This window comes from Lepisosteus oculatus, chromosome 25 (genome assembly GCF_040954835.1).
Source record: "Lepisosteus oculatus isolate fLepOcu1 chromosome 25, fLepOcu1.hap2, whole genome shotgun sequence".
Classification (NCBI taxonomy): Eukaryota; Metazoa; Chordata; class Actinopteri; order Semionotiformes; family Lepisosteidae; genus Lepisosteus; species Lepisosteus oculatus.
Genome location: NC_090720.1, coordinates 8,966,107 through 8,992,178, shown reverse-complemented (window position 1 = coordinate 8,992,178; position 26,072 = coordinate 8,966,107). Strand labels below are relative to the sequence as shown.

The 26,072-nt window shown below is 48.6% G+C and overlaps 2 protein-coding genes and 1 long non-coding RNA gene across 18 annotated transcripts in view; 1 reads left to right on the top strand and 2 right to left on the bottom strand.

Moving 5' to 3' along the window:
* Nucleotides 1–11,366, top strand: part of LOC102695504 (pleckstrin homology domain-containing family G member 5) — a 101,177-nt gene extending 89,811 nt beyond the window's left edge. For 6 of the 9 annotated variants that reach the window (XM_069183608.1, XM_069183607.1, XM_069183605.1 and 3 more), the window contains 12 exons: nucleotides 573–737; nucleotides 1,922–2,017; nucleotides 2,505–2,705; nucleotides 3,106–3,216; nucleotides 3,766–3,915; nucleotides 4,269–4,406; nucleotides 4,555–4,674; nucleotides 4,991–5,123; nucleotides 5,230–5,345; nucleotides 6,510–6,658; nucleotides 6,848–7,879; nucleotides 8,747–11,366. In XM_069183608.1, the coding sequence (XP_069039709.1) occupies nucleotides 573–737; nucleotides 1,922–2,017; nucleotides 2,505–2,705; nucleotides 3,106–3,216; nucleotides 3,766–3,915; nucleotides 4,269–4,406; nucleotides 4,555–4,674; nucleotides 4,991–5,123; nucleotides 5,230–5,345; nucleotides 6,510–6,658; nucleotides 6,848–7,879; nucleotides 8,747–8,756 (2,421 nt within the window). In that variant the 3' untranslated portion in view covers nucleotides 8,757–11,366. Of the gene's footprint in view, nucleotides 1–572; nucleotides 738–1,921; nucleotides 2,018–2,504; nucleotides 2,706–3,105; nucleotides 3,217–3,765; nucleotides 3,916–4,268; nucleotides 4,407–4,554; nucleotides 4,675–4,990; nucleotides 5,124–5,229; nucleotides 5,346–6,509; nucleotides 6,659–6,847; nucleotides 7,884–8,746 lie in introns of those variants that run through there. The other 3 variants (XM_069183611.1, XM_015336915.2, XM_069183604.1) reach the window with 1 other exon arrangement.
* On the bottom strand, nucleotides 5,459–16,310 carry LOC138225030 (uncharacterized). Of its 4 annotated transcripts, none has more exons than XR_011183574.1 (5): nucleotides 16,255–16,310; nucleotides 11,354–11,402; nucleotides 9,109–9,191; nucleotides 6,474–6,756; nucleotides 5,459–5,718 (listed from the first exon to the last, which is right to left on the bottom strand). It is a non-coding gene; the product is annotated as an uncharacterized lncRNA (long non-coding RNA). The 4 variants fall into 4 exon arrangements; XR_011183573.1 differs by having other exon boundaries at nucleotides 6,520–6,756; XR_011183576.1 differs by having other exon boundaries at nucleotides 6,687–6,756.
* A 2,837-nt stretch (nucleotides 16,311–19,147) lies between these two features.
* dvl1a (dishevelled segment polarity protein 1a) overlaps nucleotides 19,148–26,072 on the bottom strand; it is a 47,177-nt gene continuing 40,252 nt past the window's right edge. For 4 of the 5 annotated variants that reach the window (XM_015337023.2, XM_015337024.2, XM_069183623.1 and 1 more), the window contains 4 exons: nucleotides 25,772–25,906; nucleotides 24,682–24,849; nucleotides 24,065–24,283; nucleotides 19,148–20,375 (listed from right to left, as the gene is read on the bottom strand). In XM_015337023.2, the coding sequence (XP_015192509.2) occupies nucleotides 19,870–20,375; nucleotides 24,065–24,283; nucleotides 24,682–24,849; nucleotides 25,772–25,906 (1,028 nt within the window). In that variant the 3' untranslated portion in view covers nucleotides 19,148–19,869. Of the gene's footprint in view, nucleotides 20,376–21,107; nucleotides 21,146–24,064; nucleotides 24,284–24,681; nucleotides 24,850–25,771; nucleotides 25,907–26,072 lie in introns of all 5 variants that reach the window. The other variant, XM_015337026.2, reaches the window with a different exon arrangement.

The following is a 26,072-nucleotide window of genomic DNA, read 5'->3' as shown; positions in this document are numbered from 1 at the left end:
GGAGGCGGCAGGGTGTCTCTGGGGGCTGGTGTCTCTCCTTATGCTCTCTTTAAACATGATCCCTCAGTCCTCTGCTCAGCACTGCTGAGCACATGGCTTTCATTCCTGTCCCCTCTGTGTATTCTGTCAGCACTCGCCAGTCTGATCCTTCATGGTCAGTCAGAAACAATGGTTTCTGTCAGGAGCTTTTAGCTGATGCCCCAACCAGTTCACATGGGGTGGTCTTATTGCATTGTTTTCCACTTACAAATATGTAGAAATACTTATAGTTTCTCCACCACACACCTTCAAACACTCACTTTAGGTGATCTGTAACGAGACAGAAGAATTCAGAAAACAAGTTCTGGTTTAATAAAAAATAAACTCCATTCTGGAGAGGGTCCAGAGGTCTTTCCATTTACTTTTGGACAACTGTCTCATGACATTTTCTCGATCTGCTGCATACCCCATAGCATTCAGTGATCTAGAAATTGAAGCTGGTGTACCTCATCGCAGCCCTGTAGCCCATCAGACAGTGTGGTAAGGTTGCTGCTGCCCCCATAATTCCTTTCCTTTCTTTCCGTGTGTTTCAGGAGCTGGACCGTGTGGAGCAGCTCCAAAACAAGTTGCACTCCTACACACTGTTCGGGCTGCCCAAGGTCCCCACCCAGCTTAGTTTCCACCATGACTCCTGGGAGGAAGAGGAGACCAACCTGGCACTGGAGGAGTCCTGGCAGCAGCTGCTGGAGAACCCTGAGGTACAGCGCCCCCTACCCACCCGACACACACACTGCGAGCACAGTACAGACACGCATTAGAACGCGCAATACTAGTGCGGAGCCCGTACTAGTGCACCCAATGAAAACAAACACCGGAGATGCCCTTCAGGCCTTACTGATCCACAAACTGCAGGCGCAGACCCCATATTCTAGACAATACGTAAATAGCTTTATTGCAGGCTGTTTAGATTCCTTTATTCATGAAATGGTTGTAATGCACCACACAAGGAAGCAAGAGTACATATTTGCTTTGTGCAACTCAATTGTTATCGTCTTCCCTTTCCATGTGTGCAGGATATATGAAACCATGTTGCTCTTCCCCTTGTCCTGGAACAGTCCCTCTTTCAATTCCCACTCACAGCTCTCTTGCGTGGCTGTGCTTGTGCTGATCCGGCACAGCGCCACCTCCTGTCAAAGGCAGGCATAGGCTGCCATTGCACATGGTGGGAGGTGTGGCAGGGCTCCTGCTGATAACCCCCAGCCTGAGCTCTGCGAGACGACTTGCTGGGTTATACAGGGACATCAGCACTGCACGCTGATGGAGAGCCCTCTGAATCGCTTATCGCCAGCCTCTGGCTTCAGCCATGACCCTACTGGCATGGGAAGCAGCCTGCCAGCAGACATGAGCCTGGCGCCTCATTCAGATGGACAAAAGCAAAGGAGGCTGAACAGTTTTAAATGCATGATGGGGGTAATCTGAAGCTGCTGATCCATTGCAGTGCTGTGTAACACAGAGTGAGAATGGACTCACCGTGTGGCCAGCTGAATCCCAGGGCAGTTTGCCCTTCTCTAGCAGAGTGGGCAAGACCTGCTCCCATTGGGTTAAGAGAACCAGACATGGTCTTAAACACTGAGACACTGGAGCTTTATTATTCCCAAATGGGTCAATTATGAACAGATCAAGACATTTTGCATAATGCAGTACGGACTATTGTGAAAAGGGACTTTAGACACAACAGGCAGTCTCAGGTCCACCTTCTCTGTTGTGTCACATGGTAATGGTTGGAGTGATGGGACATTCTTCCCAGGTCCAGTCGAACCACACTTTCAGCCACAGACCGTTTTTGGAATTTTCTTTTAATTGTTGGAGCTGAGCTTGATGTCGTCCTCCGGGGTGATTTTCACGGTCTGCCGTCGGTGACGTGCATCCTCTCCCCTTTCAGTCCTTGACCAGGAAGCAGTTCCACCAGCAGGAGGCCATCTGGGAGCTGCTGCAGACCGAAGCCACCTACATTAAGAAGCTGCGCGTCATCACTGACGTGAGTCCCCCCCCCTTCCAGCCTGTCCTAGAGCCCGCTCACCTCCTGCAGGCGCTCTGACATTAGGAAGATATGTTGTAGTTCACTTTCCTTTTTAGCAGCCAAATGAGCTAGCTGGACTAAATGGCCTTTCTTATGTGACATACAGTAAGACAGTATGATTGTAATTATTCTTTAAAAAAACAAATATAAACTTAAGAGTGTACTAAATGTTGTTGGGAAGGTGATACTTTATTACTTGAGAATTTATGGTTAATGCTGTATTTTATTGTATTGAATATTTTATTATGCAAGAACTTACTCTTAATGCATCTTCTGCTACACTAGGCGGACTGGCGGAGAAGCCAGGTGCCTCATCTCAGCAAGCCAGAAAGAACGAAATGAGTGTCTCATGTTGCGTGTCACATTGCTACAGAGTGAGAGCCACATGTCACGGCGCCGCGTGTGCGTGACACGTGCGATGATGCACTCTTGTCTGTCGCTGCAGCTCTTCCTGTGCGGGCTGCTCAACCTGCAGGAGTGCGGCCTGCTGTGCGAGGTGGAGGCCTCCCGCCTCTTCAGCAACATCCAGGAGATCGTGCAGCTGCACACGGGGCTGTGGGCCGAGGTGATGCTGCCGGCGCTGGAGAGGGCCCGGGCCAGCAGGGCGCCGCTCGACCCCACCGACTTCCACCAGGGCTTCAAGACCGTGAGTCCCCCGGCCTCCTGCGGCGTGCGTGCAAGACAGAACAGCCCACTCATGTACTGGGAAGCCATGTGCGGGGTCACAACGTCCAAAGGTTGCCGTGCCCTGCCATTCAGTGCTGAACAATATGACGGAGCAGGCTTCATCATTAAGGGTTGGTAAGGGACCATGCAGAAGAATCCTGGGCAGTAGAGCTCGACACAGGACTGCAGTGCAGGTGTTTCAGGATGTTTTCCATTGACAGGTCAGGTCAGTGCAGTGCAGTGGGCGGCAGGGTACATGGTGTGGTCAATTTTGCCCTTATGATGAACATGAGTGTGGGCCTGCTGTTGCGAGCAGAAATGCACTGCGCAGTGCCACGTGTTTTACTTTTAATTGCCCCTTTGCCTGTGTGGTTGTGCAGATCGGCACCAGGTTCAAGCCCTACATCCACTACTGCATGGAGGAGGAGAGCTGTATGGAGTACATGCGCAGTCTGCTGAGGGACAACGAGCTCTTCAAGATCTATGTCACGGTGAGGAAGCCAGTCAGGCTCTGTCTGTCTCTTGGTCCTCGAGAGTGTATTTCTGTATTTAACTTTCTTTCCACTTCACCTCTTTACCCCTCTGTGGGCCCCATTCGGAAATGAGTTTTCCAGCACTTCTACCTGTGTTTGGATTGGAAATCATGAAAGTGCTGATGTTTGAAATCTCCATCACAGTAAAGCACCAAACTAAAATACCCTGAGACAGAGTAGCTGCGTTACTTCTACAATAAACTGCACTTTATAGTGTCGTCCTTTCAGAAACACAGAGAATCCCCAAAAGAAGGACCTCCTCTTTGCCTTGAACGTGTTATTTAAAAATCAAAAAGATTTAACCTGCCGAAAGGAACTGATTCTACATTTTGACAAATTCCCGCGACCTCCTGCGCGGTAGTTTTTAAGTGGAGAAAACGAAGACGCGGACAGCCGCCGACGAGTTTCTGTGTCTCTGAGCTAACGACGCTGTGTCTTGCTCTGTCTGCGCCGCTGTGTGCCCGTGTCTCACAGTGTGTGGGCTCTCTCTCTCCTGCTCTCCCGCAGTGGGCCGAGACACACAAGCAGTGTAACCGGCTGAAGCTGACGGACATGCTGGTGAAGCCCCATCAGCGCCTCACCAAGTACCCACTGCTGCTGAAGAGCATACTGAAGAAGACGGACGACCCCACGGCCAGGGACGCCGTCATCAGCATGGTGAGGGATCGAGGAAACCAGGGGCAGGGGGCTGGGGGGGAGGACTGCGCCTTATGTGTCGAAAGTGTACTAGCCCATAGCATCTTCAGGGCAGACTGAGTCCCAGTGCGATGCGGTGATGGTAAAGACGGTCACGAGCAATGGAAAAGCATTGTGAAAAAAGTGAATGGATGGCCGGAGAACACTTGAGTTCTGGAGAATGCTGCAGAAGTACCAAGCAGATGCACGCCGGTATAGTGTCACAGGGGCTGATCTGCGTGTGTGTCTGTAGCCGTGCCTCAGCGGTCAGTGTGCTGTCTCGGTGTCTGGAGGAGGTGGGGGTGATTAACCCCGTGTGTGTGTGCGTGTCCCAGGTGGAGTCCGTGGAGGGCTTCATTAACAGCGTGGATGCGCAGATGCGCCAGCAGCAGGAGCAGCAGAAGCTGGCCACGGTGACCGGGAGGATCGATCCCTACGAGGCCATGGAGGGGGGCAGCGAGGAGGTGGAGAAGGTGAGGGGCTGGGGGGTTGGGCCGCCCTGCTCGAACGCTCCTCCAGCGGCTCCGCTCAGTCACAGGGGGGCTATGGAGGCTCTCTGGTGCTACACTGCCACGAGGTCGTTGGCGATCCATAAGTCAGCGCGTCCTCTCTGACCCTCAGATCCTGCGGGAGTTCAGCCGGTTCGACCTGACCGCGCCTATGATGGGCACCTCCCCTGACCACACGCGCCAGCTCCACCTGGAGGGGCCCCTGCGCATGAAGGAGGGCAGGGACAGCCGGGTAAGAGCACGCAGTGCACGTTCAAGCACTGGATCGCAGCCGAAAGCACTGCATCTGCCCGAGGGAATCTAGGGTCTATACAGTGAGGGGTGTTAAAAATGCAGCAAGTGGGCATTGAGATCAACAGGATTACTTGAAAGGGTTTACAAATTCAGACTCGTCAATTGTTCTGGCTCCGTTGCAACCCTGTATTGGATGAAGCGGTTAGAAAATGGGGGGATGGATGGATGGATGGATGGATGGATGCATCAATCAGGGAAAGGGCCCGAGGTGACGGGGATAGTGACTCCTTGCCTGCCCCCTGCTCCCCCCTCAGATGGACGTGTACTGCTTCCTGTTCACTGACCTGCTGCTCATCACCAAGCCGGTGAAGCGGGTGGAGAGAGCCAAGGTGATCCGGCAGCCGCTGCTCATACACAACGTGGTGTGCCGGGAGCTCAAGGACCCAGGTGAGTGGCCTGCCCGGTACCCACAGTGCACTGGGACTTCTGTTCCCAGCCCTGACCTGGCCGATGCCCGGCGTGGTGCTGACTTCGGTCCCCTCTCTGTCTCCAGGCTCCTTCCTCCTAATCTACCTCAACGAGTTCCGAAGCGCAGTAGCAGCATACTCCTTCCAGGCCAACAGCGCCGCCCAGGGGCGCAGCTGGATTGAAGCCATCTGCAACGCGCAGGTACGAGTCCCTCACACTGCCTGCCACACGTCTCCTGCACTCACACATACACACACACACGTGTGCAGATGGGGGGAATCTCAGACTACAACGCGTGCAAAAGTGCGCATAAGGATTTTCAGTTTGCTTTTATTTAAACATGCACCTACCAGACAAAGAGTTGCTGATGCTATTTCATTATCAGAATTAAAAAACTCAATCCGGCAGCGATGTGTGTGCTGGGTGTCACAGTGGCATGCTGCTGTGCTCTGTAGCCTCACAGCTCTTGTTTCTGGGTGCAGTCCTTGCTTCCTGGATGGCCTCCAGGCTGCTTAGCAGGAATAAGCGATTTCTGTTCAGCATCTTCAATCAGCTGTGTCTACTATTGATGATGCTTCACAAAGAAAAAAAAAGGATCCAGTTTTGTTTAAAATAATAATATTTATTTTATATAGCGCCTTTAAAGGTGGCTTCTCAAAGCGCTTTACAGAATGTCAACAACATAAGATAAAACAATTACAATATACAGAGGAGACTGAGGATGGTGTTACTAAGAAAAGCAGAGGGGTGAAGAATGGAACAGTTAAGTAAAGGCTTTTCTGAAGAAGGTTTTGAGTCAGGATTTGAGGAGTTTAGAGAAGGTGACTCTCTGATATCCTTGGGCAACACCCATTCATATAAATTCATACATTTTTCCTGCCCCTGTATTTTAAACTGCATTTGCAATGGCTTTAACAAATGGGCATGTTCATATTTTGTCCAACAGATGGCACTGAAGTAAATTTGTTTCTGTTGCAGAATAAAAGTACAGTACCTCCTTTTACAAATGCCTGTACGTTGCTGGAAACTGTATAGGGAATGTGGAAGGCACAGTGCTGTTTTTTACAGGGGTAAAGGCAGACACTGACAAGAAAATAACAAAAAGGTGCAGAAGTCCAATCATGCATTATTTGCATAAGTTAATACAAACACACACATGGTTACTGCGCTCACAGGCTGCCAGTTTGTGTAAATGAATCTGTAGAAATACTGTGAATTCTCTCGAATGCACCCAGATACGATATATACGAAGCCGGGCTCGAGCAGCTGTTCAAGGCAGTAGTGAACAGGTGTTGTCACTGTTAATGATGCGCAGTGTGTGATGGTAACCTTGGTGCTGGTGTGTGTGTGTGTGTGCGCGCACAGAATCTCCTACAGCGGTTGCAGTCCGAAGAGTCCCAGCGCAAAGAAGTCACACTCCGACAGAGACTGGAACTGGAGGGGGAGGAGAGCAGCAACTCGACCACCAGCTCCCCCTGCCTGCGGCACAAGGAACAGCAGAACGAGAGCAACAGGTAAGGTATCTGCAGGACGGCGCCGGACTGTCACGCCTGCACACAGCTCCATCTCCGGCTGACTTCAGACATCAGCTGGGTCCAGCAGCAGTCAATCTCTGCAGGTGTTCAAAAAAAATAGGGCAGCGTTCACTGTAAACTTGTCAAAGAAAAACTGAAATGGCTTTTCTGTCTCTGTCCTGGCCACAGCCAGTCGGACAGCTCCACAGAGACGCTGGCGGTGGTGGTGATGGAGGAGGGCGAGAGCTCGTCGTCCCCGGAGCCGGAGAGGGCGGGGCGCGTCGGCAGGGGGGAGGCAGGCTCCCCACGCCCCAGCACGCCAGGGGCCCAGGAGCGGCTCCACACAGAGCCCGAGGTCCAGAGGAAGAGGGCGGGGGGCCCCGCGGACCCCGGCGGCATGGAGCCCGACCCCCAGTGCCGCTCCCTGTCTATGGACAGCGCCTATGGCACGCTGTCTCCCGGGGACCTGGCCCGGAGGGACAGGCAGGGCCAGAGCGAGGAGGAGGAGGAGGAGGAGGAGGAAGAGACAGAGGGCGAGGAGGCCGAGACAGAGGAGGACACCACCTCCGGAGAGCTGCAGCTTTCCGCCGGCCGCTCCTCCAGGATCCAGCGGCGGTCCCCGGTGGAGCCGCGGCGCCGGGGCTCACAGGGCTCCACGCTGAAGTCCCGATCCGAGGACAACCTGCTGCAGCTCCTGGGCCACGCCCGCGGGAGCTCCGCGCACGGGTCGGGGTCCCGGGAAGGGGACAGAGCAGAGAGGAGGGAAGGCTTGTCCCACTGCAAGAGCCTGTCTCACCTGGACTCCCGGCCCCAGCCCGCCGGAGCAGTCCTCTTCCAGGTGCCGGCGCAGCGGCCCGAGCTCGACGAGGCGCCCGGCGACCGGCCGGGCAAGCTGACGGACACCCTGAAGAGGGCAGAGGCTCGCCGGGCACAGAGGGGTATGGGCACGGCAGCCAGCAGGAACTGCGGGGACTCCAGCAGCAGCAGTAGCAGCGGGTCAGAGCCCGAGAACGGAGATACGGCGCCCTCTGACTCGGGGGCTGGGAACTGCAGCCCCGTGGGGGCCCCTGGGGTAGAGCAGGGTAGCCCCGGTGAAACGGAAACAGCCAGGAGGTCCCCCTCAGAGTCCCAGACCCCTGTGCAGCAGCACAAGAAGCTGACTGTGGCCCAGCTGTACCGGATACGGACCACCATGGTGCTCAACTCCACCCTCACTGCGTCGTAAGTGACACCCCTCTTCTGCCTGTTACTCCCTAGACCTCTCTCTGTTCTCTGCTTGCCATGCTTCTTTCCACTGGTCTTCGTGTGCCCTTCTTATTTTCGTCTGTGCTCCTGCCTCCTCAGGGTCTTCGCTTGTGTATCACCGTGAAGCCTGCCTGCTCAGCGTAATGGACAGCTGGGCTGGTCACTCACTCTCCTCTGCCCTTTCTGTCCCATTGCTCTGATGCTTCCTTCTTCACAATCTGTTGCTTTATTACACACCACAACAGAATTTGACAGGTGTTAATAAAACTAGAAATAACAGAGGAATTCCAGTAGGTTCCTCCCTGCTGCTGTTGGTGAGTCACCTGCCACACCTCTTACAGAGGGACAGGGCAAACAGCAATACAGCAGGCAGACTCTCTTCCTGCGGGAAAGGTTGGCCGATGAAGTGCAGCCTTGCTTTATGGTGTAGCCAGCCTAACATCCTCTCACGCCCCACCCCAGCTATTTGTTTTTTAACTGATCTTAAACCGTATTTTAGAGATTTAATCCAAGTACAATCCAAGCCTAACTGTTTGTTGTTAGATGGATTAGGAGATATATTACAGTGTTTGAAGGAATATCATTTACTTCAAAGAAAGCCTTGCATTAAATCTCCAAAATGAAATTAGCTCATCATTTCTCTACCTCTGTCAGGAGAAACCAGAACATGCATATACCCATCAATAAAGTATGCTGTATGCATATTTTATTAACATTGTCCAAGCTATTAAAAAAAATGTTCTTCAAATCATGTTTGTCCTGTGCAGAAAGGATCTAAACACTGTTGCTGTACAAATGATGCAAAACTCCATGTAATGGGTCCGTTTCACAATTTTGTTCCAGGGAGGTGTAATCTTCCTGGACGAGCAACGAGCAACACTGCAGGGTCTCAGTGTGGAACTGCACTGTGCAGACTGAGGCTGCGGTAGGACTCATTATTCTGCAACACCAATGCACTCGGCATGAGAACATGGACTGCCTTTCCCCTTATTCTCCGTGGACTTCTTGAGCATGGACGTGGCTTTCCCATTAACAGCATCGGAATAAAATGATTTGCTTTGGACCTTTTGAAGAGGGGGGGGGCAGGTTTTGTTTGCACTTTGTAGCAATAAAAGATTTGAAGGAGACAAGAGGACAGCCAAGCTGGGAGGAGGAGAACAAAATCAGGGCCATAAAACAGGTTGCGGGCGAGTCAAGAGACTCACCTCTGGCCCTTGTGACGGGGGAGAGCTCAAGGTGAACCACAGGAGGACTGCCGCTGTAAAATCTCCCCTTGAGCTTGGATTCCCTGCACACAGGAGAGCGGCTGTGGGTCACGGCAGCACAGACAGGACTGAACGCGGCATTAGGCAAACCAAAACTAACAGCGGCAGTGTTGTCAAACCGTAGCACCTTTGATTTTTTTTTTGTTTTATATTCCAACTGTAAAATGAGATACGAAGAAGGCGGGGGGAAAGAAAAGTGTGTGGGGGGTTATCCTGGGCAAGGGCGGAAGTAGGCCCTTAGGAAATGCAGGAAAACCTGGCCGGAGATCACAGCAGAGCCCGCATGCTGACTGCCCTCCTCCAGTGGGTCTCTGAGCGCTCGGGAATCTCGAATCGGTGAAAGGAGAGCGGAACCAGTCTCGTTTCCACTTGTCTTCATCACTAGAGGCTATGATTCCCCAGGGTGAAGAACAGGCTGACAGCTCTTGAGCGCAGCAGTGGCCTGAAACCGTCTCTTCGGGGTCACTCAAGCCATTGAACCAAGTCTGCCCAAAAGAGGATTCTTGGGTCAATTGTTTGTATGGGCCTGACTGTAGGGCTGTAACTAAGCTTTCTTTTTGCCATTCTTAAATTAAGCACACGGTTGTCAGGTAATTGCAGAAGAACCTAAATTTATTTTTCCCTGTACAGTTTACACTAGATTTTTGTAGCGGGTTCTCCTAAGTGAGTGGGCGCCCTCTCAGATGTCATTCGCCATGAATGAGCAAAACGAGCACTTGGCGATAGTGGGACCTGTAGTGGTTTTCCACCCCTCAGTCCCTTCTCAGGAGCGGCTGGGCTGTGTTGCGGGGACGTGCCACGGTGCCTGCGGTGGCTCTGGGTGGCCTGTGCCACTGGGTAATGATTCAGAGAGCTGGTGCTGTGGTGCAGAGTGAGGCCCGCTGCAGGGCTTCACCAGTGAGCCTGGGTGGGGACTAGCACTCACTCAGTCACACTCGAACACTGGGCTGCTTCCCGCCGCTGCTTCTGGATTTATTGTGTTGATGACAGTATTATAGCTCCTAACTCCGTGCTCCTGGGAAGCTTGAAATATCCCTCTTTTTCCGATTCTTATTAATTTTCTTTTTTGCTTCGTAAAAAGGCAATACAGCAGAGAGCCGGCCACAACAGACCCTGGTGTAGTGTATCCCTGTACAGTTAAGCTAACCTCACAGTGCACGATGGGGTGGACTGGCAAAGCGAGGAGAGAGCTGATCCATGCACATAGGAATTTGTTTAATTTAAATATTGGAACTCTGCCTTAAACCATTCAGGGCCTAAAGTCAGACTGCATACAACACAAATATACAGCAAAGATATTTAATGCCTATTCTTTTTAAATGTTGCCTAAAGCTAATAGTTTAACATTTTTTTTGTTTGTCTATGTGTCATATTTATTAAGCTTGCTTTTATAAAAATGTTTATAATCTATAATTTGAAAGCATTCAATTCTTTTTTTATGTTCCAATTTTTTTTAATGAAAGTGGTGAATAGTTTCAAATGGTGAGTGGGGTGGTGACAATTCTGCCACAGAACAAAAAGTAACATCTGATCTCTCACAGGAGTGACTCTTAGTGGCTACCGCTGAAATCACCCACTCTCCTCCGCCAAACCAAAAAAGAAAACTCATGGGAAAATTCAGGGCAGAAAGCCTTCACCATTAGTGATGCTCTAAATGACTAAAAAGAAACAGAATGACTTCATTATTCAAGATGAACAGAACCTTTAGCTACCACTTCAAGTTGCATTAAAAACTGAAGGACTGGGGCTGTCTAGGACCAGTATTTGATGATCACTTTGCAATAGGATTTACAGTGCGCTGTAGAAAGAACTACTCTAGCAAGCTCCTTGTAAATGCTTCAGTGGTTCAGCCTTTGCAAACGTTGAGCTGAAATAACACTCAGCCATGTGTCCTATTTTCTAGTGCCTTTAATTGCTATAGCAGTACTTGCAGTCAGAACAAAACTGCAGCCTACAGATATCTGAAAATGAACACAGTAAAATGGGCACCAGCTTTTTCAGTACTGTGGTGAACAGACCTGCTGTGTTGTGGCTCAAATAGCTATTGAGTCATTGTGACCATATCATCTCAAGTTCACTGGTTTTGCTCCTGGACTGAGACTTGTTTTCTCCTGATTCTGTAAAACGTACTGTAACAACAGTGGTCCTTCAGTGCAGTCTGGTAACATCCCATTAAAACACTTACCTGATGACACGCACCATGTGTGGGCTGGTTCATTTCTTGAGACGTCACCCTAAAAAGAAGGAGAAACAGTGAAGATCAGACTATGGGCTGTTCCTTGTGATGGGCAGTAAAGATTTCCCATGATCCCCCATCATGTTCAAAAAGATCACATTACAGTCATGCCTGGAGCCCGGAAGATCACAGGACCGAGCTGGCTGAAACCGGCTCGGGGGAGCGAGGGTGCAGCTCTTTCCTTGCTCTCCAGCTACAGTCCAGCTGCTCTCTGGAGCAGCGCCAGCGCCTGTGGAGGTGCTGATGTGCAGATGCATTATAGGCGGTGCTCACGATCCCAGCTACTGCTACCGCCGCCCACGAGGCTGGCTGGACAGATGTGCCTCCAGAATGACAATGATACATGAGAGGAAGGATTCCTCATTAGCTCCAGGACAGATCAGGACCTTTAAACTTTCTTAATGGGTTACTGAAAACAATGCAGATAATAATAATAATAATAATTGCTTACACTTATATAGTGCTTTTTCTGGACACTCCACTCAAAGCGCTTTACAGATGGAAAAAGGAAAATAAAATGATTCAATAGTGCAGTTAGCTTAGCTGAGTGGTATATTACTTATTCCACTGGGGCAAAGAGGAACGTTTATTATTGTCCAAATCGAGACTCTAGTGCTATGTTGTCCTTCACTAGTATGACGTCAGTATTATTTTAAAATGCAAAGTCACTTGTAACTCTGAAAAATGGGAATATACTACAGCCCTCTGCAATCCTTTGATCCAGTGAATAAATCCAGTACAAACGTATGTAAACGAATACTTATGAGATATTTCGAGTACTGCATACACAATCATTGCTCTAAACTCAGTTTACACAATAAACAACCGGGGTTAATCCTTGCTTTAAACGCAGGTTCTACGGAGACTGATTAAATGAACTGAAACTCTTTAGTCTTAATGTTATGAGCAGACCTGTTAATGTAAATGTTCAAAGACCTGAAAAGATGAGAAAACTCGGCCAAATACGTGCCTTTGGGTTAGACTGAACCAATAACCCCAGGACACAAGCAGAAGGAGTGCATTCAAGTGAGCAGCAGACAGTCCTTTACACAAAGGGTAGCAGGAGTGGAACAAGAACCCAGCCATGGTGTCAAAGCTGATAGTCTGGGACCCTTAAATAAAACAGAAGGATGAGAGCCACCAATCACTTCGCTACAAGCACTCAAACAAGCCACTGAGCTTGGATCATTCTGAATTAGTTTGTGGCGTCTCGCTTGTGTTCTTCCACAAACATTGCGCTCCTCGCGATACGAGACCATCAGGAGACAACGGACCGGTTCTCAAAGAGCCACAGCTGTCAGCAGAGCTGAAGAGCTGCAGCCCAAGAGTTATGCCTGCTGGGCGACCTTATGCCATGACTTCAATCCACACAGGCTGAACAATCCCTACTGTGTGAAACAGAGCATGCAGACTGTCAGAAATCCTCCCTCATTCACGGGTGCCAACTAATACTGTATTACTAGTTGAGAGCTGGGGGAAACAGCAACATCTTTAAGCTTTCCTGCTTTTGTTTTTGCCTAATCAAGATCATTAGCATAGTCAAGAACAGTCTGAGCCAGCAGGGGCAGAACGGTGGTGCAGTAGTCAGCATTGCTGCCCCCTCAGTGCTGGGGGCCTGGGTTCAATTCTGGACCTGGGGTGCTGTCTGTGAGGAGTTTGTATGCTCTCCCCACGTTTGCATGAGTTTCCTGCGGGTGCTCCATTTTCCTCCCACAGTCCAAAGACATACTGGGAGGTTAACCGGCTTCTGGGAAGACTGGCCCTGGTGTGAGCAAGCAACGGGTGCAAGATGGGGGTACATGTGCCTGTGCCTGTGTCAGCCCTGTCACGGACTGGTGTCCCATCCAGGGTGTACCCTGCCTTGCGCCTGTTGCTTGCGGGAAACTCTCCTGTTCCCCAGTGACCCTGAATTAGATGTAACTCCTAAACAAAAATGGGTGGCGGTTTGAGCCAAAAGAAGGACCCAAGTATGCGTGCTCACTCGTAGCTGTGAAAAGGCCTCTCCAGGAAACATTCAGCCACTGTGCCAGATTACAGAGGCCACCAGACTACTGACTGCACCCTCTTCCTCACAGCTACAGACTGGTTTCCTGTCGGTTGCCGGGAAACTCTCCTGTTCCCCAGTGACCCTGAATCAGATGTAACTCTTGAGTGTCCGCAGCACCCTGTACCCACACCAGAGACAGCGCTGCCCTTTCACTCCACAACGAAAGCTCCAAGCCCACGCCACTGTCCTGTTAAACTAGCAACACTGTACAACTTGGCACTGCCTGTTCATTACATACAGTAACCCACAGGCTCTCCATTAATAGCTCCACAGCATCAGAAACCCTACGCTCATGTGCAGTACAGGCCACCATCCCACAGATATAATGTGCTGAGCCTCTGCAAGTAACAGCATACAGTTTGAACAGGATGTTGCAGTTTTTCCATTCTTCTACCTTCCAAAAGAGGTAGAGCTCTATTGACAAATACTAATTAAATCTGGATATGAGGACATTTCTCAACAGCAATGAAAAACCAACCCAGCGGATTTCTGCAGAATCAACAGTGAAAAATACGCTCTTCAAATTCTGCCCTCCTTACTGTCCCCCAAGCCCGTCTACATTGTATGGGCGACAGGGCCTTCTCCTGTTATGCCCCCAAGCTCTGGAACTCTTTGCCCAAGGATGTCAGAGAGTCACCTTCTCTAAACTCCTTCAAATCCAGACTCAAAACCCTCTTCTTCAGAAGAGCCTTTACTGAACTGGTTCCATTCTTCACCCCTCTGCTCTTCCTAGTACCACCATCCACGGTCTCCTCTATATATTGTAATTGTGTTTTACCTTGTGTATTCTTCTTATTTATTGCTGTTGTCATACTGTAAAGCGCTTTGAGAAGCCACCTTTAAAGGCGCTATATTAAATAAAGTTTATTATTATTATTATTATAATTACTGATGATCAGTTAATCAAATTGCTATTATCTACTGCATGTTCCTACATATTGTCTTAAGACACTATTTCCATGCACACCTAAAAATCTGCAAAGCACGGCATCACAGGATACATACACCAATTTGATTTCCTTCCACGTTCGTTTCTTAGTCCCGTTGAAAAAGATCATTTAAACAGACAGTGCCACCTAGTGGCTGCGATAAGAACAAAGGACAGAATACAGGAAGGCCATTCTGCCTGTCTAGTTCGGTTGCTAGTAGCTGATCGATGCAGCTTTCTGAAAGAAGCCAGACTGGGTAGCTACAACATGATCGGGTAGCCTGTTCCATACTCCCACAACCCCTGGTGTAACCAAAAGCCTAAAGCTTGCACTTTTAAAGCACTTCCCCATAGTTTCCATCTGTGAACCTGGTTAGTGTTTTGACTGCTGATTCTGAAGCAGACCGTTGGGTAGGATTTGTCAGTACAGAAGGTGCAAGGTTGTTCTCTGGTGGTTCTTTCAGAGACAACAGAATGAGCCTGTTTACAGGTTGAATACCGATACTCTGGGCATTGTTTCACTGCGCTGACATCTCCAGGAATATACAGAAACCTCTGTGATGATGTAGTTATTGTGGTTCTAAAATAAAACGATACCGATGTTTTTAATAAGTCTTAATTTTTCAATGAGTAAAAAACATGCTATAAGCCCTAATGAACAAGAGCACTGAAACATTCTGAGAGCCTGAAGCCTGAACGTTCAGATCTTGTATTTATAGTTGAGACATTACGTCAGATCTCCACTTCAACACCGGTAGAGACTATAGGAAGGACCCTCTGAAACACCCAGCATGACAGCAATTTTATACACAAGGCCGCCTTTGACCCTGTATCAGAGATGCCACAGGTCCAAGGCAGGGGGTCACCATCAAAGGCGATGGATAGAATGTAGGTGCTGTTCTGTACTGTGTGTCCTCTGCCGGCTACCACACGTTAGGAGCTTCAGTCTTGTAAGATGGCTTTCATCTTTTATTTTTGCAATGATACCTCTGTGCTTGATGCACAATTGCACCGTACGCTTATATACTGTAGTAGGACATAACAGGTCCCAGTTTTTTCCAAGTAAAGGCAATCCGTTACAGATCTTAAACTAGGTCTTCCTTCGGTACACCCCTCGTATTCCAAACAAGAAAAACACCTACTTACTGCTACTGTAAATAAAACGTGTTACAATTTACCAAATTGCAGTTCTTAAAAACAAGAGTGGCTCTAAATTGCTATACAGTCATTTCCGGACGTTAATAAAACTTCAGGAAACATTTTTTTGTAACTCCTGATCACCTACGTCAGCAAGAAAGGTCGGTGTTGCTCAGGCAAAGAGGTCAGAGGTGAATCGAGTCAATTTATAAAGGTCTTTTCGTTTTGCAAAGCCTCGCCTTTCTCGTCCCACGGTAAATATTCACGGGATACGGTGCTGTCGTGTTTCATTTCAGTGCGAAAACATTTTTTCTGAAATACACCCGTTCGTATTTCTGCCTCGCTGAATTCAGAAGTTTCACCAGTGTGCAAAACCACGCCACACACTGAACCCACATAACACAATCCTCCGGTTTGTAAAACTGAGCAGAATTACGGCAGCTGCACAAGGTAATCTACGACGCTGTGGCTTTTTTCCTCTTTTTATAATGCAACGCAGACGTATCGTTTACTTACCGTAAGCCTCGGAAAAAAAAACGTTGGGTCAGGCCTCAAGTCAGGCCGTGGACCGCCGCATAAATATTTGTGAGTTCCAACTTTTCATGCCGATTTCCAAATTGAATAAATCACGGTTCGCCACAGAGATGCATATGATAGAAGACCGCGGACGAGGCCGCATTGTTTTCCACGCCTTGAGAGAAACAAATACACTTTTTAAGTGTTGGGAGCGGGTCTTACCCGGAACGGCCGGTCCCTCGCCACCTGCGCTCATCACAGCCGTTCACACTTCGGCTTCTAGCCCCGGGAAAACTCACCCATCACAATATTAATAATGCAATACATAATAGTAGGTCCCTACTAAACATCTTCATGAAAATGCAATACAGATTTGAACCAATACGTTGCTACCCCAATCGCGCACAAATGAAATCAACAAAACTTCGTATTTAACGTGATATTTCTACAATAGTTACAAGAAGAGCGCGCGATATATCTATACTACAAAGGAACAAGTAATAGGTTTATTCCATGCTGAAAAAAAGAAGAAAGAGAACATAACGTTTCGGCCGTGGAGCCTTCTTCAGGTCACCTGAAGAAGGCTCCACGGCCGAAACATTGTGTTCTCTTTCTTCTTTTTTTCAGCATGGAATAAACCTATTACTTGTTCCTTTGCAGCCTACGCATGCTGACGCAGCTACCCACCTGAACTACTAATATCTATACTACCCTGAGGTGGCGACACCGAATAGATGATGCTGACCAGGTGTCTTTTACTTGGCCAAGCTGTGTCATGAATACTCCGAACCTTAGCTGCTCAGTAGTGGACAATTCAGCTTCAAAATGAGCTAGAACGTGGACTTGAACAGGCTTGGAGATAGATTTCCAACATTCCTGCCAGCGATAATGAAACTGATCATCTCTTCTAACCTGTGTTAATTACTGATAGTCTGTTAAAACTCTATACGGTGTCTTATCTGTACTGCCCATCGATTTTTAAGAAACATATTTGTGTCTAAAAACATGTTAAGAGTCACCTGTGCTTTGTTCACCAATTTATTGAAACGGAGAAAATGTCGAACAGCTCAGAGCAGGTGAAGGATTTCTCCTCAGTCTGTTACAGTCCTCTCAGGCCGCTCAGGTGAGGTAGACCATGACCTGATTCTTTTTGCTGTCAACTGGGGTCATGTCAGCAGTCATGCACTTCAGTGTCAAATTCATTCACTCACCTCGGCAGCAACAATGGCCCCGGCAACTACTGTGTAAAGCCTTGAGAGAAATACTGTAAACATATCGAGATCATAGTATATATATATACTAAGATCAACTCATTTCCTGACCTCTTGGGGTCGTAGAACCAATATACTTATACCACAAAAGCCCACGAGTTCTGTGTATCTAACACACTCACTGACTGGACAGAATGTTTGGATCTGCCAGCCTGACAGTGAGACTGTGTCTTGAAAAGCCCAACAGAGACTTCCATCCCCATTCCTACCTGAATGATCCCTGCATCTTAATCCTTCCAGGACCAGGGGACTTGCCTGAAGGTGCAGTTTGAGCCACACCTTTACCCTCATCACAGCCTGAATGGGATGGTTCTGGGATCAAATATACAGTACGGGAAAACTGTGGAATACTCACAGGGGCCTTTTCCGACTGTCTCGCTGGTGACAGCATGTTCATCTAGGCGTGTGCGGGGTCCTGATATTTTGGCACCCGTTTCAGCTGTTTCCTACACAATCTGACAGGGGAGACGACTTCAAGTGCCAATACCTTGGTGGCCAGTGTAAGGTAAGAGAGCAAAGTTCCTCATTTTTATACCTCCCCCTACAGCTCACAGAACACGTTGTTCGCACCACAGTCCATTTCTTTCAGATTTGCATCTGCTGCACGTTCAAGGTTGTGTTCACAAAAAGCTGTCAGTGTGAGTTTCACGTTTTTTTTATTCTTTAAATAAAGAACCATATAATAAACATGAGAAAATGCAAAAAAGTAAACTTTTTTTTAACAATGCAGTGACAAAAGAGTTCAAAACAATATTCATATTTATATTCATGAAAGACCACTTCCATTCTATGCATCAGTTTACAAAAACTGTGAGACCATTTTTTATACATATATATTTATTTTTTCATATATATAATATATATTTATATGTACAATTTTGTCATTTCTCTTAAGTTTTAAGAAACAAAAGAAATCAGAAAGCTTAGGTGGCAAACAGTGTTTCATACTAATGGGCAAGGTAGCAACATTTAAAAAGTGCTCAAATACATAGAGTGCCGCTTTGCTACTGAATAGGGTCTTGGAGAAGGTGTTTTTTGTGGAGATTCAGGACGTTAAATTGTAGGGTGACCTGTGTTTCACGTAAATCACTCTCTCCTCCACAAACCTAGAAATCAAAATGATTCATACCAATTTCTTCGAGTCTTGCACGTTTCACGACTGAAGTTCACAACTCGGGGAAGATTTAAATTAACGATTCAAAACACACAGCCAAAAGGTCATGCTGAACCTTTCCAAGAACCTTCATTCTGATACCCAGTGTTTCACTCAGTGCAGAATACAACACCAAAAAAAGACATCAATTTGGAGCCTTTGGTTACCAGACATCAGCATCCTGTAAAAATACACACTTCACGTAGGAGGGGAACCAGTTCAGTACTAATCCTGACAAGATAAATAACAGTGAATTGTTCAGTAACAGCGGTTTGTACTGTTAAGGAAACTCACTTAACTGGATTTTTTCTAGCCGTTTTTAATTTCGTAATCCAAGATAAGATTGAATAATCTGTTGCGTTTTCAAGAACTGCAGCAAAAAAAACCTTTGCATAAATGTGTGTGAAAAGCCCGTGATTGGAGAACTGGGTATTCAAACAGGCAGGAGGGTTGAAATTCTGGGAGCTTGCGGACATGTGCGGTCATGACTGAGGACCCAACAGGGTCCTGTCTGATTGTCTCATCTTTCTGGGTTGGTGCAGCGGGAGGCAAATTCAAACACCAGATCTGCAAGAATAATTCACCATAATAAAGATGCATTCTCTTGTCTGTGGGTTCTTTACAGTCCAGCCACTGCTGGAAGAAAGAAAGAGGACCCCCCCCTCAAGAATGACAAAAAAGGACACAAACGTCAGACTGATATTTTTAAAAAAGAGTGCCATGCAAAAAAGATGCCCTGTTGGTGAACTTCTATTAACCTCCAGTTCAGCAGATTAAGGTAGTTTATATCAGGAGCCCAACTAGTCTACATCGGGAGCTTGCTTTACATAAAACCAGGCAAGTCCTTCAGAAGGGGCTTCTCTTATCATACGTATCTACATGTGCAACGCAGGACTGTCTTCATATCCAATCTTGTCCCTGTGCAGTCAGAGCAGCCTGGAGTGGGACCCACTCTAGCGTGTTACCCTGTGACAGTCTGGAGAGGTTTCAGGAGAAGGGAAGAGGTGTGTGGCCCAGCGTGGAGTCGGCTCTTCTGCAGCCGCGGAGTCTGGGGGATTGAGATCCAGACAAGCTGGGGTTCAGCTGAACGTGCCTGAACAGGGACCTCAACAACCCCCTCCACCCATCCCAGGACAGCGTCCGGTTCGGAACCGTAAAGTTCAGTTGCAAGTATCAACCACGCTAGAGTCAGGATGAGTGCAACTGCAACAAAGCAAGTGTCCTAGTTCACCCCTTACTGAGACACCGGTCAAGCAGGAGCTCCTGTCTGTACTGTATGTGCGAGGGGCTGTGAGTGCAGGAAGATGTGAGCCCAGGGCCAGTAGGGAGGGTGGCTTTTTTACTTAGGGAATGAGAGGGTTTATTCAGCCTGTGCTTTGCCATACGCTGTGGGAAAGGCATGGCACTGGTACGTCACATGATGTCCACAAAAAACTCGCAGGGATTACCCATGGCATGCTGGAAGGACTGGCGGCTGGCAGTGAGTTCAGGAGGAACTGCCCCCAGCTCACGCACTGGGGGTGCCCCCGGAGGCCCGCTGCTCACAGGGGCTTTAGAGCCTAGCCTGGCGAGGCTATAAGGAGGAGGCAGGCCAGGGGGGCCATAGGAGGAGGCGTGGCTTCGCTCACTATGGGAACAAGAGGTGTGGCTATGCTGAGTATATACTGCTTGGGTATAGGAGAAGGAGGCGTGGCTGTGGTGGGAGTGGGTGTGGCTCCGGTGTGAAGTGGTGTGGCTATGGCTGGAGTGGGCGTGGCTGTGATGGCTCATCTGGCTGGCCGATCGCTCGCCCCGCCTCCCTCCCCGTGTGCCGAGCTCCGACTCGCTGCCGCCACTGCCTGTCGACTTGCGGTCCTTCTCCCGGGGGGAAGGGCGTCGACTTTTCCCTGTGCTGGGGTTGGAGCCACTGCTTCTGCTACCTACAAGACAAGAGGCAGAGAAACAGGCGACTTGACAAGGAGCTCCTCAGTTTCACAGCCAGTTTCTCCGATTTCCTCACATCAAACATGGAAACCCATTAGCAACTTGCAATATTACAGTTTAGACTGAAGAAAACACAGTCCAAATTGCTAATGGCTAATCCATTAAATCTGTGATGTATAGCACTATTGCTGTGTCATTGCTAAAAGCGCTTGCCTAATAAACTTTTAAAGGCAATAAAGATGATCACACAACACATAAAATGTGTTACCTAGGTAACTAAAGCTGCCCCTTCATCTTTCACCAGTTGTTTTTTAAGGGAGGGGGAAAGACTTTGCAGAAGGTGGAGAGCTGGGGGTTGTTTTGGGGTCCACTGTCTCACTGCGGAGGGGGCCTCTGTGCACGGATACTGGTGTTGCAAGGGGACGGGCACCTGTGTCTGTGTGAGCCAGGCCTAAGTCTCAGTCCTGTGGCTGGGAGCCTTACAGCGAATGAGCGTGCAGCTCCAGTGCAGCTGAATACTCTTGTCAACACAACACCACACCATCAAACATGCTGAGAGAGAGCGGATGAAGGCAGGAGGCTGGCGAGAACCAAGAGGAGTGGCAACGCAGAGAGGAGGACAGCGGAAGAGAGGGACGGAGAGACGGGGGGGCTGTAAGAGCTCGGAGAAATGGCAGAAGGTGGGCATGGAGAAAGCTTGGAAGCGGGAGGGAGGGAGACTGTCTTACCGGATCCCCAGTGTCCTGGGATTACCTCCATCATCAGTCTACCGTTGCCCAGCAGAAACAGAGGGAACAACACAGTTACACACAGACCAGCACATCAGCGCCAGCGCCAGCCCCCCCCAGGCCAAGAGCGAGACAGAGGGGAGCCAGCCTCCCCCTCACACCCTGCGTTTTCCCAGGGGGGATGGAGAGAGAGAGCTGGGCTGCGGGGGTTACCCTAGATCCATGCACACACGATCCAGCACAGACTGGAAACACTCCAGTGTCATAATTCACCTGCTAGCCTAAAAAGCCTCTTTGTCATGAAGCCATTATACTGCCGTGTTGTGGAAGTCCGCAAGCCTTAGAAAGTTTTACCTGAACAGTGTGAATTGTTATGCTAAATCAGATGATTAAAACGTGAGGTAAACAGCAGCACGTCACAAGTTGTTCTAGATTCGTTTTGGTGGGGGTGGGTGGGGGATCTTGTCAAATTTATTATTGCCACTTATTTTACGTTTTTTCTAATCCCTCAATTAAAACTTTCAGCTCTTGAGTCAGCTCTTAGCTGCAACCCCTGGACCAGCAAAGGAGGTTTGAGGGCCACACACTCTGCAGGGACCCTCTTATTCCTCCAGGCCCCTGACCTCATCTCACACTGAGAGCCCACGGAGCCCCAGCACAGTCAGGGGACTGACAGGGGAGAGGCACAGGTGTGTGGGGAAGGCTGAGGGTCCCCTGGCTGAAGACGAACCCTGGCACGGCTCAGCCAATTATATGCTACCACCTGGAGGATGCTGGACACATCTAGTTCATAACATTGCCCACACCTTTGTGGGGATTTCCTGTTAGCTCTCAAATCTGTACCAGTTTGCATTTCTATGCTCTTATGAAGTGCAACTTCACTCGGGATTTAACAGTTGCTGGCATTTGGTGCAAATAAGTTAATTTCCTTCGAGGGGACATGTCCTCACTTCCTTTGAGGAAATTATTCTTCATCTTTTCTCCCCACGTTGATACCCCCCTCCCCATCCCCCTAGTCTCACACACACACACACACAAACCCCCTCACAAACAGAGGGGCTGTTAGGTGTCAGCAACAGAAGAAGAAGAAAAAAAAAATCAGGAAAGAGGATGAAATGGGGAAAAGGACAGAAAGATGGCTGTGATGTGTGGAGACAGAAGAATATGGTGACGGATGCCTGCAGCATGAAGGAGATCCCTAAAGCAGAGCCAGACAGACTCTCTCCTACTGAGCACTGCTTCACCGCCCAGGGCCTCTCGCACCTGGGCCACCTGACCCTCCACCTCCCTCGTCATCCAGCGATGACCAGAGAAGAGCAACCAGCTGCCTTCCAGGCCTGGAAGGAATGTTTCACTCTGACAGGCTGAAACAAGGGAACCTATTTATTCCTATTGAACAGGGAAGACGGCGAGGAGACACCATTCACAGATTCAAAGTCCTCGGGGACTTGGGGGTGCTGGCAAAGTCACCCCAGTGAGGCCTCCAGAATTGGTGGTGAAACACGAACTGGAGGACAAGGAGTGGAAACTACGAGGAAGTGCATCTGAAACCAAGAACCGGAGGCACTTGAGTACCCAGAGGGTTGTCGGAAACAAGCCACGTTTTCAAAGCCAGGACCGTCGATTCTTTCAGGAAATGGAAGCCCAGATCACTTGGCCACTTAAAAAAACAAACCAATGAGCTGAGTAGCCTCCTCTTGTTTGCTCCCGTTCTTATGTTATGTTGTTTTTGCGTGACAAAAAATCCAACTGGCATTCTTGCCTGCCAAGAGTTTGCAAGGTCTCAAGATCAAATTGGAAATAACAGGTCCTTCAGCAGATATTTCCATCAGAGGTAAACTATGGACAGTACAGGCTAAACTGTGTGTCGTAGCTGCTCACTCAGAATGAGGCCATGGTTTTCCATCTAATCCTGTGGACCTGGGGGGAAAAGATCTTAACTGCCTTAGTCAAGGCACACAAACGACGTGTGTAATCAAGATTACAGAAAGGGAGCCTGTAGCACTGCAGGAGACTTGAAACAGGAGTTTAATCACTGAACCACCTCATCTCTAATCTACACACTTTAGTGTAAAGATCCCCTATCCCCAAACCCACTATGATTCAGGTACTTCCTATCTAACGTAGGAAACTATGAACTCTATTATAAGGTAAAATATTTTACATAAAAAAGTAACTTACAAATAAAACAATACATCTTTTTTTTTTTCCTTTTTCGACAAAGTATCGACTGTTTATGTAGATATAATTTCCAGTTGTACCAAATCAAGGAAACTAGCCCTACTGCCTTAAGAAGATTAAGAAACTTCATTTCTGGAACCTCTCAACAGAATGAGAAATAACTTGCTTTTTGGAATGACTTGACTTGGGCAAAGAAGGAAAAAAAAAACGATAACAATGATCTGATAGCGTTTCCAAGCTGGCACGGAGATGATCATGTGTGAAAACAGATCTGTTGTATGGCCAGACACAGGCGAGCCTCTTGATTTCACAGCTACAGCTCCGCTGCCTGAACTATGAAGTGTTACGTGGCGGGGATCAGAGGCTCTTGCATTCCCAGGGGACATAGCTGTTCTGACTGTGGACCCTACACTGCTGTTATTAGGGAATACATGACTAACCCCAGGCATGAGAGACACTGCTCTGCCCAGCACGCCCTCATTGACATTCCCCGGTCCCAGCTCTCAGTAGCTCTGCTGCAGTGCCTGCCAAACAGCTACAGCTCTACTGGGTGCAGATGCCAAAATACCACAACATCTGCTGCAAACCACCCTCCCAAGCGACGTGTGTAGTGTTCCACCATTTACTTTGCAGATCTGGCTGACAGGGGGAGATCAGGGGATGGCAACCATGACTGATCGGCTGATGCCATTTATGCGGGAGGAAAAAACCACAAGACGTTGGTTCCCAAGAACCCCCCACGGCGCCCCAGATCCCTCCCCCCTTGCCCCACTCACCCTCGCTGTGCTGGCTGCCTGCACTGCCACTGTGGAAGCTGTGACAGGGGTCGGAGTACCCCGGGGGGAAGCCAGGGGGGGCGGAGGGGTACGGGGGGTAGGGGAAGGGCTGTCCCCCCATGGGCCAGGGGTTTGTGGCAGGGGGAGGCAGAGGAGCCAGGGTGTCCTGCTCTGAGCCCCCACCGCTGGAGCCCTCGTTCAGGTTCAGAGAGGCCATATCTGAGAACATCAGAGGACGGGAGGGGCGGATTACAGTACATGAAGGACGCACGGCAATATCACCATCGTTTGCTCATCACATTTTTGTCATTTCTAATTTTAATATCACCCACTTCCCATGTTCACACTGCTGAAAATAATCCTCTAAAAGAGAACTACAAAAGTGCAAAAGCAATAGTAGTGAAAGAAAATCACATCCCAATATTTTATGTACAGTAGGTGACACCCTGTAGTCTTTATAATAATAATAATAATAATAATAAACTTTATTTTATATAGCGCCTTTAAAGGTGGCTTCTCAAAGCGCTTTACAGGATGACAATAACAATAAATAAGAAGACTAACAGTAGTAACACTCAGTTCATTAAGTATCAAGAGTGAAGGGCTGAGAGCCGTACTCTGGCAGAGGTCCCCGAAGGTGTAGTAGCACTGCTCGGAGAAGGTGATCTTGTTGACCGTGTGCCTCAGGTAGCCGTGTTTCAGCAGGCTGCTGGCGTACTTCCTAGCATCACGACGGTCCTTGAAGCCGTCCACCCGCGAGTACAGCCAGTCCACCACGTCCGCACCTGAGGGATTGTGTGAGCACACGCACGCGCGCACACACACACACACACACACACAACACACTGTTACACTTGTGGGGTCAGTTTCCTGGGCTGCTGTTTGGGTGGAGTTTGCATGTTCTCCCTAGGCTTGTGTGGGTCTCCTCCCACAGTCCAAAGACATGCTGGTGGGTAAATGAGCTTCTGGGAAATGCACTGGTGTGAGTGTGTGCGTGTCAGTGTGTGTGTCTTGGTGTGCCCTGCGATGGACTGGCGTCCCGCCCAGGGTGTGCCCCGCCTTGCACCCGTTGCTTGCAGGGATAGTCTAAAGGCTGTGTCAATTCCCAGGTGAGACACTGCTGTTGTACCCTTGATGAGCAAGTTACTTCACCCAGACTGATTGTTATAAACTCCATTAAAAGCATCAGGCCAATAATTTAGTAATAAATTACTTAGGGTACAACACTGATGAGAAGTAATGCTACAATGTTTAAGCAGTTTTTTATATTTTTATTTCATTTAAAAATGCATTGCTGCAGGTATTCAGAATATAGATCTTTAACTAGTTTTTGTGATTAGTCTTAAGTAACTGGAGGGCTCTAAGAAGGAACAGGGATGCTATAAATATGTATATAATATGTGAAACACATGCATTTATCTGTAAGAACAAAAGGGCACTGTGTTCTAGCAGTCTGTATCGAGTGCTTTGAAGAAAAAAATAAACTATCAGGAATGAGATACACTGAGGCTGAAGGATGCCCACTGATCATCAAGCCTCCTCACTGTTTTGCAAGATGACCTAGTGAATATATGCTCCTTCTCACTCATTAACCACTCTATCTCATCCACCCTTCCCCTTGGCTGCTGCACACACTTCTATCAATGTCATCTTAAAATCGCTCCCTGGAATACGTGCCAGGTCTTGAACCCACCCCTACCCTCTTACCGATGACGGCATTGGCGATGGTGATCTTCAGCCACATCCTGTCCCTGATCTCCAGGCCAGAGTCAGGAAGCTGCATCACCTTGACAATGGTTGCCATGTCTGTCTTGCTGACGGACAGCGGCAAGTCATCAAACTCTGAGAGAGAGAGAGAGGATAGATGGGACACTATTATAATACAGCCAAAAAGATAAATCCCTCGCAAAACACTTATGACCCTGAATGCAGCATCAGTATGGGATGCATTAGTACCATATGTCCAAACTGTCCACTCCAAACAGTTAAAACAACATGGGATCCACCT